At 55.1% G+C, this 15782-nt stretch overlaps 5 protein-coding genes across 5 annotated transcripts; 2 read left to right on the top strand and 3 right to left on the bottom strand.

Annotated features, from left to right (window-relative positions):
• Window positions 1-1461: 1461 nt before the first annotated feature.
• B0T26DRAFT_649990 (uncharacterized protein) lies at window positions 1462-3501 on the bottom strand (the record flags this gene model as incomplete). The annotated part of the gene is made up of 1 exon (XM_060438138.1): window positions 1462-3501. One exon carries the CDS (start codon window positions 3499-3501, stop codon window positions 1462-1464), a length of 2040 nt encoding a protein of 679 aa, XP_060295318.1.
• Window positions 3502-4617: 1116 nt separating this feature from the next.
• B0T26DRAFT_678266 (pyruvate kinase) lies at window positions 4618-6557 on the bottom strand (the record flags this gene model as incomplete). The annotated part of the gene is made up of 6 exons (XM_060440206.1): window positions 4618-4692; window positions 4750-5229; window positions 5287-5639; window positions 5707-5966; window positions 6024-6219; window positions 6338-6557. 6 exons carry the CDS (start codon window positions 6555-6557, stop codon window positions 4618-4620), a joined length of 1584 nt encoding a protein of 527 aa, XP_060295317.1.
• Window positions 6558-7669: 1112 nt separating this feature from the next.
• Window positions 7670-8098, top strand: B0T26DRAFT_651572 (uncharacterized protein; the record flags this gene model as incomplete). The annotated part of the gene is made up of 3 exons (XM_060438289.1): window positions 7670-7742; window positions 7813-7855; window positions 7960-8098. Coding segments are annotated over 3 exons (255 nt in total), but the record flags the coding sequence as incomplete, so codon positions are not given.
• Window positions 8099-8735: 637 nt separating this feature from the next.
• On the bottom strand, window positions 8736-10759 carry B0T26DRAFT_754040 (uncharacterized protein; the record flags this gene model as incomplete). The annotated part of the gene is made up of 4 exons (XM_060445782.1): window positions 8736-8917; window positions 9020-9173; window positions 10372-10599; window positions 10652-10759. The coding sequence occupies 4 exons, from the start codon at window positions 10757-10759 to the stop codon at window positions 8736-8738; spliced, it is 672 nt and encodes a 223-aa protein (XP_060295315.1).
• Window positions 10760-13027: 2268 nt separating this feature from the next.
• On the top strand, window positions 13028-13885 carry B0T26DRAFT_649228 (uncharacterized protein; the record flags this gene model as incomplete). The annotated part of the gene is made up of 1 exon (XM_060438067.1): window positions 13028-13885. The coding sequence occupies one exon, from the start codon at window positions 13028-13030 to the stop codon at window positions 13883-13885; it is 858 nt and encodes a 285-aa protein (XP_060295314.1).
• Between the last annotated feature and the right edge of the window lie 1897 nt (window positions 13886-15782).

Genomic DNA, 15782 nt, shown 5'->3' with positions numbered 1-15782 from the left:
GCCCCCATAAATGGGCCATAATTAACTTCCAACCAGCAGAGAGACAAAACCAAAGACACCCGGCAGTGAAATCTAACAGAGGAAACGATTCCGCCCCGCGAGGCCGACGGGAGAGGCCTTGCCGAAGAAATCGGTCATTGAATGAGCCACATAAGCAGACGCCGCTCTGTTTTCATGTCTCCCGTGGCTGGGCAGAATTTGGCCCCCATACATGGGCCATAATTAACTTCCAACCAGCAGAGAGACAAAACCAAACAAGCCCGACAGACAGTAGAATCCTACGGTAGAAAAGATTACGCTCCGCAAGGCCGACACGACAGGCTCGACCTTGCCAAAGACACCGCACATGAGAACCAGCGGCGCGTTTGAAAGCGGCAACAACGTCCTCTGCGCCCCCAACGGCAACGAGCCCCTAGCAACCACGTCTGTACCCTGCTGGATTCGCCCAAACCGAACCGAATCGGGAGACATGGGGCCTGCAAGGGGGCCGGATTCCCGTTTTGGTATGAATGAACAGTTAGCAGCCAGCATGGGTTGATTCTGTGGCGCGAGCTTCGGGCCGACGACGCCAAGCAAGTATACCGAGTCTGCCTTCGAAAACGCCAGACAAACACAAACCAGCGCTATTGAAACACACGAGGCGGAGTGAGCACATGCAATCAGGTGAGTGAGTACCTAGCTAGTTACTTCGTACGTAAAACGAACAAGACTGAGAATAAATTAGGCGCGGAGGGCTCCGCACTTCTCATTCGACTAAGCAGTTAGCAATGTACCGCCCAGGCGCGGACGGTACACATATGACGATACTCAATCCCTGACGCGTTCCGTTCATTGAGCTCGAGGTGAACACGACAGTGATTCATTCCTTTGACCCGTTGACCTCGAAGTAAGGGGTCTATCAGTCTACCCACCTGCCAGATTGCATTAGCCTAGCCACACAGCCCACGTGTCTTGAATATTGAAATGGGAAGCCTGGCACGGCAATTGCAAACTGGGCAGGTAATTAGCTGTCGCCTTGAAAGGCTGTGCGTGGTTTATGCCGAGCGAGATCCGAAGGAGGAAGGCGCCTTGGAGTCTGCCTTGCCATTGCGGTTTGTGCGAGCCCTAACAAAGCGCCCCTCCCACAAATTGGGGACGGCAAGGCAGAGAGCCAGCGAATACGGATGCAGCTCCCTAATAACAATGACAATTGTGTGCCCCTGGCCTAGTCATACAGAAGGATTCCAGAACAAAAGGCTCCAAGCCATCTGGGTTAGGTTTCCCGTTGCCAAGGCTGCAGGACAGAGGCAGGAACATAATGAACAAATCAAACCAGAGCGACCAGCTGTTCGATCCCGTCTAAACTCTATGCTAGGTTAAGAGACAGATGGCTAAGATAATCCAGAAAACCTCGCTATCCAGTACACCGTATCCTGCTCTCGGCGGAAAGGTAACAAAAAAGTAGCCCATGGGAAAACACTACTAGAGATCGTCGTGATGCTGCGCCAGAAACTCGGGCGGCACTTCGTTCTCGCTGTCTTCCCTACTCAGCGTTGGACTGTCATGATCCTGTGGCAGGGTCACAAGAAGGTCCGCCGGTACTTCGTTGTCGCTCTCTACGTTCTTGTCTTCGTGTTCGACGTCTACAAGCGTAGTGATATTGCCTCCGGAACCCGAAACGCCTCGCTGAGGAGAGATTCCGCCGAGCCGTGAGACCGAGGTCCTCACGCTGGCAGAGACTCCTAACTGAGGCGTAAGCGTGTCGAGTTCATCGTGTTCATCAACGTCGCCGCCGCTGTCGTGGTCGATGTTATATCCAGCAGCCCGCAGCGCATCGCGCAGCATGGTGTCTGCTTCTCTAAATGCCTCGAGCTCGGCGCCAATGGCACAGATTAGGAGGTTCCAGCCCTTTTCTTCGGCCAGATGCAATCGCTCATCAAGTGCCGTCATAACTGTAGCCATCTTGTCAAGCTGGGCAAACATCGCTTGCTCCGGGGTTGGTGCATGCATCTTGCCCTTGCTTCCGCCGCCGCCGCCGCCGTCGTGGCCGTTGACTGTCATCTCGCTCCGGAGATCGGCTTCAAAGTCTGCGACAAGCTTGATAGCGCCTCTCCAAACCTCGACGCCTTCCTCTAGTGCGCTTCGTTCCTTGTCTACGTCGCCCTTGCGCCGCTCGAGGAGGGCTACCTCGCTCTCCCACCACTCCTTGGCCATCTCGACCGTCCGCCGTTCGGGGCGCATGCGCAAAAACTCGGTTCCTCCAGGCGACTGCATCCCCGCGTCTTGATCGCCGTTCTTGCTGCCGTCCTCGGTCCCGTGATCCTGTGGCCCGGCGATAGCCTCAATATCGAGCGGCTTGACGGGCGGTCTCTTCAACATGGCCAACAGTTTGCTGTCAACCTCCTTCAGGGCGCCCTTGTAGCCGCTCAGGCCCGCCTCGCGGCGGTTCCTGACGTCCAGGATCCTGCCATCAAGCCACCGCTTCCTATTACGCAGGCCCACGAGCCGCTCCTCCAGCTCGGCGATCTCGGTCGTGACGCTTCCGTGCTGATCACCCAACTCGCGCAGCTCCCGGGCCAAGGGCTCCTCGTCGTCCGATTCTAGGATGCGCAGCTCTTCCGCGATCCCTTCCTTTTTGGCTGAGAGCCTGCGCAACTGTGAGAGCGCCTTCTTGCGCGTGCTCAACGCAGCTGCCAGGTTCACATCCTCTTCGGTTTTGAGGTCTGCCAGCAATGCAATGTTCCGAGCCAGTCCCGTGCGTGCCGCCCGCAAGCCAAGGGGTTTCTTACGCGGCTGTCGCACGGGGATTATCTCGCCGGCCGGAGTCGCGCGCGTGGGCTGCTCGACAAGGATGTGTGATCGGCGCGCGGTGGAGCCGTCAGTGTAGAGGGACCCCGTGGGTGTGCTGCTCCCCGCATCGCTCGCGTTGGAGCGTGCGCTCGACGGTGGAGCGCCGTGCGGGTCCAGATTCACGGCCAGACCCGCCGACTGCGCGTCAAGGAGGTACTGGAGCTCCTTCTGGAGGGCGTTTTCGCGACGCTGCAGGTTCCGCCAGATAGCATCGGGCTCGTATTCTTGTGCCTGGCCCCTGGTGCGTACGGACGAGCTCCTATCGAAAAGGACGCTGTTGACGTTGCGGGCAAAGGACGAGGCCTCGAGGTTACGGGGCGCAGCTGAAGCGGCCCTGTCCTCCTCGTCTCGGTAGAACACCCGTGACGCCGCGATTGGAGGAGGCGGGCCCGCGAACAGGACCCGTGGCCTCATCTTAGAGGAGGATCCGGCACTGCTCACGTTGTCGCTGAGTCCTGCCGAAGGAGACGCGCTGCGATAGCGCGACGAGGAACCTGGGCCCCGGGATGGCGGCTTAGGGGTTAGGAGAGGTTCTTCAGGGCGGGGAGAGAGATCGGACAAGTCATACTCGCTGGGCTTCTTGCGAATCGGAGAGCCTGGCGGGTTGTGGAAAGGGAGGACGGGAATGTCGCTACGCGAGAAGCGAGGAAGGAAGGAAGATTTCGTGGTCATCTTGTGGTTTGGACTCGCTGCCGGGTGAAATGCTCAACTATTGAAGGGTGCCTGCATCAGTCAGCGCGCGCACTTCGCGGAATAGCAGTGTAAGACCTAGAGCAAGAAGCACGAGGTGTACCCAGACAACGTGTCCCATGGCCTGCTGCCTGCGGAACGAAGAGGAGCTCGCAGCTCTCAGCTTAGTTCTAGAGAATGCAGCCAACACTCCGTGTAACAGTGAGTCAACGGTGAGGTCGGACGAATGACGACCGATTATCAGGTGAGATGGACGTTTGCGAAGTGTATAGACGGTTGGAGGCAGATGACGATGCTCGGCTCTTTCTGCCACACACTCTAGCAATCGAAGCTCACGAGCAGTTGGCATGTGCTCCCTCCCGCTGAGACCTGCAGCAATCAGTGGTCTCAGCGACATCGCTATTGGCTGGGACACCAACATGTGGGGCCCAAATCCTCCGTGTGGGTCGCCAACGGTGGGTGGCTTGAGGCTCTGCCAAGCCCAGGCATCCCAAGACCCAGGTCACCTCAGTCAACCCCAATCTCGCCTTACCTCCGGGTCTACCTTGGTGCTGGCGGATATTTCGACTGGTTGAAACACGTACCGTGCGTGATAATATATTGAACGTCGCAAATTTGTCTGGCCCAAGGTTGCCAGCTCAAGTGGAATCGAACCACGGTCAAAGAGGGACGAGGTGTTTGTCGGCCCACGTTTTTCGCTTTCCCGAGGCCAAGGGCAGATTCTGTACGTGTGACTGTATGAGCGCGTCTTTGAACTCACATGGGTCGACATTCGTTTGGCTGTACTATATTGAGTGCAAACTACAGTTTAGCCGATGAAACCCGTGGATAATCCCCGAGCAACAAGATTATAGATGTGTGCACTGGTGGTCACCTTAGGATGCATTCCAGGGCAGTTATGAAAGTCTATTGTTAAGGACTGATGTACCAATGTTTGGCCCTTGTCCGTATTTTCCCCCTGAACTGAACACCCACTCGCCCATGTCCTCTTAGCGGCGAAGGGCAAAGATGCGTTTAGTCTCTACGCGAAGCAAACAACCGCCATACCCACGCACTTCCCACATAACCTCGCAGAGGAAAGCCAACTACAATTCGAATTTATTGTTGTCCAATTCCAAGGTGGTTGACATCGGCCTTGACAATACGCAGGGTATTGGTGTTGCCCATGCCGCCCTGTATACGTGTTAGCAACACTTCCGAGGTATTTGTAGGAACATGCGTGTATCTTACCTTCCAGCCCTGCACAACGACGACGGTCTCGTCCTGGTTCAGGATGTTGAGGCCAATGGCATTGCTGAGTCCCCACTTGATGCGGCGATCAACATCCTCTTGCCAGTTAACCTTGGTGAAGTCGGGCTTGGCCTCGGGGAAGAGGAAGGGGTAGACGCCGCGGTAAAGATGGGCGTATCTGGAGGCCGAGGGGCTGCGGGTAATCATGATGATGGGGCACACGGGGCGGTACTTGGATAGGAGGCGAGCCGACTCCCCGGAAGTCGAGAGCACGAAGATGGCAGAGGCGTTGAGATCCAGCGAGGCCCGAACAGCAGCCATGGCGCAGGACTCCGTGATGGACACTGGCCGCTTAACGAGAGTGCACAGCTCTTCAAAATGACTAACGTAAGGGATAGTGTTTTCGGCCTTCAAGCACGCTTCGCTCATCTCGCGCACAGCCTCGTTGGGGTAGATACCCTTGGCTGTCTCGCCGGACAACTGGAAACCAAGTTAGCCTCTCTGATATAGAGTAAAATCGGGAACGATCTTTCTTACCATGACGCAGTCGGCACCGTCCGTAACTGCGTTACCGACATCGCTGATCTCGGCTCTGGTGGGTCTGGGGTTCTTGATCATGGACTCGAGCATCTGTGTTGCGCAGATGACTGGCTTGCCAGCAATGTTGCACATGGCAATAATCTTCTTCTGGGCTGCGAAAACCTCAGCCGCGGGAATCTCAATGCCCAAGTCACCACGAGCAACCATCACACCGTCCGTCTCAGCCAAGATCTCGGCGAAATTGTTGAGACCTTGACGGTTCTCAATCTTGGCAATGATCTGGATGTGGGCACCGTCCTTTCCAAGCACTTCGCGGATATCCTTGATGTCCTGGCCCCGACGGATGAAGGCTGTTGCGGATATTAGCATACGGCTTAACAATCCAGGAGGCATGTCACCGTTTGGCATGGCACATACAGGCAAACACCATATCGACATTGTTCTTCACGCCGAACCGCAGATCGTTCTTATCTTTCTCTGAAAGAGCGGGAAGATCGACATCTGTGTTGGGGAGATTGACGCCCTTGCGCGACGAGATGAAACCATTGTTTCTCGCCTTGACCTTGACGGTCTTGTCGTCTGTGATCTCAATCACGTCGAAAGCCAAAACACCATCGTCAACGTAGATGATGCGGCCTGGCGTAATCACCTTGGTGATGTTCTTGTAGTCGACATACCTGGGGAAACGTTAGCTAATATAGCCCTAGTGATGGTAAAAAGCATAGATAACCAACATGTTCTCCGTGTCACACGAAGTGGCGTATTTCTCATCGGTGGTGAAGTTCATCACGGTACCGGCAGCAATAGGGATGTCGGCATCGCCGGTCGTGTTGCCGGTACGGATCTCAGGTCCCTTGGTGTCAAGAGCGATCGCCACTTGGCGGCCCTTCTGGGCCTTCTCCGCAGCACGGGCATTGTCAATCACCGACTCTGCGGTGGGCTAGCGTCAGCGGGTAATATATTTAAAATAGGGATCATATTAGGACGGCCCCATTCGCGCCCGTGGCCCATCACCACCACATGTCCAGGTTGCACGTCAGGCACGTACGGTGATATTCATGGCTGCCGTGGGAAAAGTTCATCCGCACAACGTTCAAGCCAGCCTCGCGGAGCTTGTTGATCGCCTCGACCGAGTTCGTCTTGGGACCAATAGTGCAGATGATAGATGTCCGACGCAGGTTGCGCTCGGGCTGGAAAGCAGTGTCGAGCTGGGCAAGCCAGTCGATTCTGCCGCCGAGCTGGAGGTGATCCAGAGCCGTGGCCGCCATTCTAACGACTATCTGGTCCGAAAAGAGGTTTCGGGTGTGGTTGTGGGAAGCCTAATAAGGCAGGCTCTGGTCGCTAGGAGGGGCAGAGCAGATGGTGGTGGGGGGACGTAAAAATTCCTGTTGCGAGGCCTTTTTAATCAGCAAACCGGTTCCGATCCGGGTGAGAGGTTTTCGGGAGATGAAAAAAAAAACCAGTTCGATCAGCTGCAGGCCAGCGGAGATAGGCGAGTGAATGGCTGAGGCAAAAGCAGAGCCAAGGGATGATGCCCGAAAGTCACACGGCTGTCGAGTTCTGAGGTAGCTCGAAAATTGCCCCTCCTTCGGTTGGGTCCCGAAGGAGCAACCACCGCAGGCGAAGCCGGAACAAATGCGGTGAAAAACACCAGCCGTCCGGGGATAGCAGAAAATGGCAAAGTTTGAGAGAAACGTACCTGGGAGATGATCGATGTCGGTCGGAGTGTGGAGAGGTTGATTGATGGAGGGAGAAGGGAGCAAGAATGAAATTTCGACGGAGTTGTGCTGAGGGAATTGGCTTTTTGGTTTGACTTCTGCGCGAGAAAAGTCCCCCCCTCAACACGAGTGTAATCGAGCTCCAGAGCTCCTCCTCAACATCCCACCCAACCAGCGATTACAGATTGCCCAGTGCCCCACGCACCCCTCCTTCGCCCCGATTAGGTCTAGCGGAGTGACAAGGCACGGGCCAACCACCGTTAAGCTAGGCGAGGCGTGGCTTCGAGTTAGTCTCGTGATCGTGCACGTGTTTTGATGGTCTGTGCTTAAGCTTTCGGTTCCCGGGCCGTCGTGTGATCAGCCACACGGCTTGTTATCGATGGGGGGGCCTTGCGCGGTCGCTTGCCTCCCCCTCCAACCATCGACCAAACCAGCTTGACCAAGACATCCACCGCCAATCATCACGCCAGCAACATACAACTGCTGTTTCGGAGAGGAGTTTGAGAGTCACCATCCGCGGTCGAAGATTGTCGTGTAGAGATCGAGGCATTCTCTCAAGATGGTGGTGAGTTGGGCCCTTCCCCACCTCTTTGTCTTCCCGTCCAAACTGTCTTCTCTCGTGTCGCCATGTTGTTACTCGAGGTCTAAAGCGCTCCCAGTTTCTCGATTTGCTGACTTTGGGGTTATGGTCGAAGCTCGGACGACTTACCCACTACGCCTTCGATGCGGTCTTGTGTGAGTCGTCCCTATTCGAAGGTTGATGCCCTTGGCTTTGCTCGCTGGCTGACCCGGCTTGCTCGAATAGTTTCCGCCTTCCTCGCCGGAATGAAGCGGTCGACTGGTCTGACGTGAGTTTTCTCCCGGCCGTTGCAGTGGTCCTCTGTCGACGGAGGATGGTGGTGCGCGGCGGCGGCTAACTCTTGCCCTTCTTATGGGGACCTCCTAGACCCAGTTTCAAAACAGACAAGGTCGCCGGTGACAACAAAGAAGTTACGAAGTGGGTAGACAAGTACCTCGGCGTTGGAGAATGGGTGATGGACCAGTCGGTCGCCATCGCGGGCTCGAGCGGGTGGTTCGAAAGGACGAGGTAGGGTGTCGGATAAGGTTGGGTCGTTCGGGCGGGCGACTCCGAGGCACAACAGGGCATGGTCCCGCATTTCCCGGATGACGGGATAGGGTCTTCTTATGGTGCTGCGTGGGAATGCTCAATCTCCTTCACGGATGGGCCGGCTGTTTGCCGACTTCTCCTGCGACTCCTTGTCTCGGGTGTCTCATGGAAAGGCGTTTAGGGATGGACCTTGATTGCGGTATATTTTTCTCACGGTTCTGGAATACGTATAAAGCCCATTCTTCTCTGCCCCAAAGTATTGTGTGCGTGGCTCTTGCTATTCGGTCTCGAGCTCCGCCTGCCCGAGGACCTGGAGATGGGGAATTAGGTAATGCCCGGTAGTTTCCCGGCACCCCAGGTTGTCTGGCCTTAGCCGAGGTTATCCACCAGTCGGAGCCGTTCGGGGTACTGTCTTTGATGCACGACAGAGAAAAATGGTCATGGCTATTTACTCGAATGTACAGAAGTCGGCATCCATTTAAAGAGAACCGAAGGATTGCCCCGAACAAACTTGCAAAACTCACGCCCGGTAGCTATCCACAAGTAATTAAAAGGCTTAAAAGAAAATAAAAACCCCGGGGAAAACATGGCCCGGGGCCCAGTTGCTAAGCGCTACCAGATCACAGGTTCTTGATCGGATATTTCGTTCTCAGAAGCTCGCCATACCGAATTATCGAGAACGCGCCGGGGGCTATGGCCACCGCGATAAACGCCAACAGATTGTTTCCCCAGCCGAGCCCGAGTGCCTCGTACATTTTGAGGCCAAGAAGAGGGAGGACCGCACCAAAGACGCTCCTCGCCACTGTGTTGGCGGCTAGTACCGAGGCCGTGATTTAACAAGGACGACGAGCACGATGAAAGAAATGTGTAGTTCATAGACTAGATAACTATGAATACCTCCTACTACTCCTGTTCTCCGACGCGCTCCTCTTCTTCGGTTTATGGAATAACGACGCAACTCGAGACCGCTTGAACTTGCCCGGCACCTCCTTGAGCCTGCGGTAGCTTCCCTTGAGGCTCAGCTTGGAGAGCTTGCGCGTGAGCGTAAACGTCTCCCCCTCGCCATGGTCAGTGCCCTTGTCCTTGTCCGTACTGATACTTATCTTTCTCTTCCCTCCGGTATCCTCTTCTGCTCCTCGTGGCCAACGTCATGCTTGCTCTGCTCCATTAGCAGACGTTCCTCCTTGAGACTACCAATCCCGCTGCCCGTCTTGGTAGGTTGGCTGACCTGAATACTATCTGTACGCAGCGCTGGGAGTATGGTGTTGGAGTATGACTTCTAGTCATCCTCGGCCTCCTCTCCTTCTTTCTCCTGATCTGAATCGCTCTCGCCCATCAATACCTTGTACGCCCGAACTTTCTTTAGAGCTTCATCGTACGCCATCTCGAGAAGGGATTTTCTCCAAATCGCTTCTGTCCTCGAGCTCAAGATACCGAGCTCGAGAGCGTCTCGGAGCATATCGTCCCAGTCGGTAGGCAAAAATGCCTCATTTCGAGCCGAACCTGGTGTCATCGTCGGGGGGGGGGAAAGATAGCTTGAAGGGCTCCGGCGGCTTTTATACAGGCAAACATCTACTACATGGCATATTGCATCTAGAAGAAGCAGATGTGTGGCAGCGGGCGTTTCTCCGGGTCAGACGTGCTTAATTCATAGATATCGCCGTGTACGACATATCTGGCGCCAGCCCAATCGAGTCCACCGTCTTCCGCCCACAATCTAACAAGTTGGTCTTCTTGCTATGACCCTGGCCGTTACTAGTAAGACCTAGCTCGGTATGTCGGTCCTTGAACTAGACGACCTGGAGGTACATCCTGTGTTCCGGGTCGGTTGGGTGCTGAATAGGACGGAGTGCAAATCTGTACCGATCCCAAAGCCGATGGGCTGCAGGTTATAGGGGGAGAATGTTCCGATTCTCATGGCCGATGATCTCGAGCTGTTAGATGTCATCCAAAGGCCAGAATGCCTGAAGCATACTCCAAAACTCAATAGGATTCGTTATGGATATTGTAGCTTGGACGTCGATAATATGCGCTACGTCGACTATCTAAACACTGGTTAAGGAGCAGCAGTCTGGTACCAAGGTGGCACCGTCCGCTGGGCTTTTTTGTCCTCTTTGCTGTGGTCTGCCGCTTTGCCTTTGGTCGATGTCTGCTCACCTCCCTCTTCCATAACCATCCCAACCAAAATCTCGGTAGGTGTATTGACCTAGATGCCGATCATCTTCTCGGTGTGTGAAATCAACATCTCCAAATAACGCTCGAAGGCTTGGCAGTACCGCGGATCAGCACGCAGTTAAGCACCTTGGTCCACGTTGGCCAGTTGTAGGGGTTGGCCGGGTCGTTGTCGTTCCACCAGACGATGTTCGGGTCGTCGTCGTCAGCGACAGGGGCATCGTTGTCTTTGGCGTCCTTCTCGACGTCGCCTGACAGACTGCGTTTACGGGCGAGCGAGGCGCGCCGCTGCTGCTGCTCCGCGATGGCGTGCTGGCATGCTGGCGTGCTGGCGTTGGTTCTCGCCCTGCTCGTCCAGCACGACGCTTATGTCGGACGGGATGTCGGCGTCGTGGCCCTCGACCACGGCCTGGTCAATGCTCCGCTGTCTCTGCAGCGCGGCCGCATCACCACCGTCGTCTGGCATCGCCATTGGAGATGCCGTCACGTCACTGCATCGTAGTAGTTCGTCAATGCGCCAGAAGACGTCGAGACGAAAGCTGCACATGTAATCCATGCGCCCACTGCACGCCTCGGCGTGTTTTCCGTGCATTTCTGTGGTGTTGTTCAAGATGTGAAGCTTTAGGTAATGTATGCATATTCCCATCGGGTCGCCCTGCCCGTGTCCGGTCCCCTACTTCCAATTGCTCGGCGTTCTTGGGTAAGGCAGAATGCTTACTGTAGGCATGCGGGAGTGCTTCTTGCAAAAGCCGGAGTGGAGTAACCGGGGCGATCAACGGTGCGGATCTGAACCCAAGCCCACTATAAATTAGAAGCCGGCCTCCGAGAGAGGAACTGCAACAGGCAAAAAGCAGCTCCCGTCAACCGACAACTGCAGTCGAATCGGAAATGTCTGCAAGTTGTGGGACAGACGGGTCAGGAAACGTCCAAGTAATTTACGCCAGAAAAACAAATAAACGCTCCACCCCTTCCACGGGCCCGCTACAGGTCACTTCGCACTGCCATTCGTAGGCGGCGTGCCGCTTAATTGCCTCGTTTCCATCGCGCCTGTTCTGAGCCCGTGCACAGGACTTGCATAACCCGGCCAGCGAGCGCAACTGCCGAATAATGCGTACATAAAACCTGCACAAAGCGCCCTTTTCGGGAGCCTCGCTGGATATCTGCGCGCCCATTGCGCTGAGGCCGCCCCCGCGTGACGTGACGGGATGTCGATCGGAGTTTGCCAGCGCCATCTGGCCTCCTTTTGTCATACTGCAACGACGCAAACTAAAGGCTTCAAACGGCTACCAAAGGTATGTAAAGGGGGTGACGATGCAAGTCGGGCTTGATCGCACTACGGAATAAAAGCGGACAATTCCTCAGCCCGAATTACCAGCCCATTTCCCCGTCTTGTCCATAGAGGGTGTGTAGTACAATACCAAATGTCTTTGCATAACTAGTTTCGGCTGCAAAGCCACTTTGCGATCAGAAACTGACCGTCTCTTTGTTGCCGCCTCGATGACCTCGCTGTTCATAATGGGGCAAGTGGATCAAGCTAAATTTCTGGCGTGTTCTTAGGATATGTGTAGTTATTGGTACAAGATGGGATCACAAATTCATGGTAATAAAGCTTATGAGTTCTGGCTCGGTCAGCATCACTCACTCACGTAACAAAAACAAATTCTGACAACACGGCCTGGTTTGATGCTAATAGCGCCGCTTTATTTGTGTTTCACCTGAAATTATCAAGGCCGCGAGATTATGACGAGGACGTGGGGTCTTTATGATCATACAAGGGTCGCTGCTCAAGGGAATAATTATCTCATCTCATCAGTAGCCTCACATCACTGCCACACGAGAAGAAAAATGCCACTCCCCTTCATTGCTAAGATACTAAACACGAAAAATACTACAGGGATAAAAAAGTGCCGGGTTAATTACACAAGGCAATATAAGCGTGCGTACAAGTGTGGGTGGTTCGCCTAGTTACTAGTTGGGAGAGAGTTTTCTTTTTGGTTGGCCATATTTGGATGGAAACCGAAGTATTTTGACATTAGTGATCGGGTTAAAGCTTATCTTGCTTATTTTTTTGCCATTACCGGATCAATATTCACCTATCCAGATACCTGCGTAGGACTTGTGTGACAGTAGATCTGAGCAAAGACTGTTTCACAGTCTTTGATATGTCTTGATGCAAGCTGTCATGCTATTACCCGACCAATTACGTCACGTCACACCCTTCCAGACTCTGAAATGTTTGCCATCATCACTTCCGAGTTACGTTGTGGCCGTGGTGGAAGAAGCCGGCACAGTCTTCAAGACATAAAACGTCTGGAATATTGCAGCCCTTCACCAAACCCTAACCCTAGTTACAGCTGGCTTCTCGATCAAAGAGACTTGGACGAATCCGTCAAGTTGCTTGCTTGGCCAGTCGTTCACGGCGGCAGGTGCACTTTTCACACGTGTCGGGCGATAGTTGGGCGTTGCTTATCACATCACCTAATCATCAGCCCCAATTACCTTTCTACCCAGGTCCCAGACCAGAGTTGCGTCATTGAGTTTTGTCATTAATGACGGAACTCTGCGGTGAGCTCCTCGACGACTCCATGGCTGGATTGTGACGCAACATGAAGACGACCTATATCAATCCCGACTCTCTGTTCTGCAGCCGTTATTTGTCGAATCTGACCGCCTCCTCCTGCCGCAGCGTCCGTGTGTGCGTGCGTGCTTGATGCAGCACGTACACGCTGCAGACGGCACCATGCCATCATCGTGCCGCAGCACCAGCACCGACTTCCCGCAGTTCGCGCTGCTGCCGGCCGAGATCCAGCTCATGATCTGGGCTGAAGCGGCTGCGCAGCCGCCCCAAGTGCACTTCTTTCAGAATCTCGAGCCAAAGTTTGAAAAGTGGATGGACGAGGACGTGTTGTTGGTGCCCAACGGGCAGTCAGGCGCACGGGGGCTGGTGCATCTGTCGCGGGCTTGCAAGGACGCGCATTCGGCCGTCGCCCGGCGCGAGCAAGCCATCGATACCAAGACGCTGCTGCGCATCATGCTCGGCGAGGCCCGGACGGGCACGACACTGCGACTGACCCTGGATCTGAGGGCCGACCTCGTCTGCCTCGGCGGCCCCGACGCCAGCCGTCAGGAACTGGACGCCATGCTCGAGTGGGCCAACCCGTCGCACATCCTCTTCACTGGCGCGAGGCATCTGGCGGTGCGCTACCATCCGGAGTGGGACCGCTTCCGTGTTAAGCCGGTGGACCACGGCGACACGTGCCATCGAACCTCGTGGAGACGCCGGGATGGCATGCCGTTTTGCGGCGTGTGCATCCGATGCCTGATGGCCAGGTTCAAGAAGCTAGAGAGCTTCTACCTTATTGTCGACGGGTGCAGTCCGTCCGAGTCGGCCACGCCTAACAACATCGAAGCCCAGCGAGCTTTTGAGTGTCCAGGGCTCAAGCCGAGGGCACGGGAATTCCAGGCCTACAACCGTACATATTTCGAGCTTCTTGATCCATGGCGAAGAGATGAGCTACGGCTCCCAGTAACATCGTTGAAGGAGGTCGAGAACAGCATAGTGAGTATTTGCCATGCACATCCAATCGTGAAACTTTAAAGCCACTTACCGGAATGCCCTCTTTATCTAGCGTCAACCCAGTCGTACAAGTTTTGTGCCTCGCTGGTTCAGTGATGTACAGTTTGGGCTGCTATCATGGCGCGAAGACTCGTTCGGATTACCTGTTCCCAAGTGAAGGGATTTAGAGAAATCCCTCACGGGGTGAGAGCTGAATGATGGTCTAGAGATTAAAATAGAGTATACACCCGACTGGGTTCCACAGAACGGGGCATTGGTTTTGCATGGTTAATGATCTCTGATCTTCATGGATAAATTCATAAGGTTCAGCGTGTTTCGGCGGCATAGCTTGGATCTTATGTTCGCCGATCAGAACGTAGAGACGAACAATGGGACCCGTGTAACGAAAAACAGATCTACCTGGGGCCCAGTTTAGAAGCCGCCTTACCATCGCGGATCAGCTGATCTGATCCGGTGTTTGCGGTTAGTGGGCAATTATCATCGACTCTGAGAGCACAAGTGGAGGGGGAAAGGTGATCTAGTCGGTATGAGGAGTGCAGCCACCTTGATTAATATGAGTTGAGATCTATATCGTTCGACGAACAAGACATTGAGTAGAGGCGATGTGGTGATCTCGTGGCTGTGCTCTCAGTGTGTTATGGGCATAAAGAAGTGAGCGGGATTCCAAGGAGCGGTCTGAGAAGGCGGGGATTAACAAGGACTGAAGTTAGCAATGGTCTAATGGAGGCCACGGCTGTGAAGTTTGTGAATGCTTTCTGCCCTCCAAAGGTTGCCGAGGCGCGTCACTGCGTCACTGCCCGTTTGCATTAGCGACAGATCTCCTTCAGAGGCGCCAAGTGACACGCTGGAAGCTGGGTTAGGCGTGCGCGCAGCGTTTCTGCGACAGCGCAGGCGCAATTCCTCCATCTCGTGCGAGTTCCCGTCAGCGCAATCTCCCCCAGGGAGCAGCGTCGCCGTCGGCGAGGGCGACTACGCTATAAGGCGCTAGCATGATGTCTCGGGTGTGTCTCAGCAGGGCTGGATGGGGCGGTTTGATCTGGTCCGATCTGATCAAGCGCCGGGCGGCGAGTGGCTGACAGGGGGCGATCCCGGTCTCAGGCCCGAAGCGAGCGCCATCCGAACCGAATTTGGATGGCAGCCGCCAAGAATCCGGGGCAGGGCACCCTCAACTGTCGACATTGGCGGAAAACCTCGTGGTCGAGCTGCATTCGTCCCATTCCGTCGTGCTTCCTTGCGCCACATTCGAGCCATGGCGTCAATCATCGCGTAAGGCCTCTGCTGGTGGGAGGCACGGAGAATGGGGCTCTAATCCAATGTTGAGGTGATGGGATGCGTGCCTGAACTTCCAGAGAAGGCCGTCAAGACTGGGCACACAATTACAGTGCATTAGGCTGAGAATTGGACAGGCTACGGGAACACTGGAAACGAGCACAGCCAGAGCAAAACAGACGCATTGGGAGTGCAAGCGCCGGCCGGACCCGCTGCACTTGGAGCTCGGATTGCAAACTCAGGTCGAGGCCTGTTTCGATGATCAACTACGCAATTAGTTGGGTTTGAAGGTTAACGATCAAAGGTCAAGGTGGACCCCGTTCCGTTCATTGTAGAAATAACCGAGAACCTAATGATGCGACGACTGCCCGCTCAGTGGGAGGGGCAGAAACAAAGGGCGGGGCCTCGCTAAAGCAAGACGCGTTCAGCGCCCGTTCCTACTGGGGGCCCGCCCCGTCTTTCGCGACGCCGCCTCCACCCGACTCCCTTCCCCTCAATCCGTCCCATCTTAGACCGCCTGAGCTGTCAGCGCCAACACAGCTGGAACCCAACACAGCTGGAACCTCACCCCACCTCACCACACCCCCAGATGGAAGGCAACGACAGAACCCCTTGAAACTGGTTGATGCCGGTACCAGTGTCTCCAACG

Source organism: Lasiosphaeria miniovina (assembly GCF_030549165.1).
Source record: "Lasiosphaeria miniovina strain SMH2392-1A chromosome Unknown B0T26scaffold_5, whole genome shotgun sequence".
Lineage (NCBI taxonomy): Eukaryota > Fungi > Ascomycota > Sordariomycetes > Sordariales > Lasiosphaeriaceae > Lasiosphaeria > Lasiosphaeria miniovina.
This window is presented reverse-complemented; position numbering and strand designations above follow the sequence as displayed.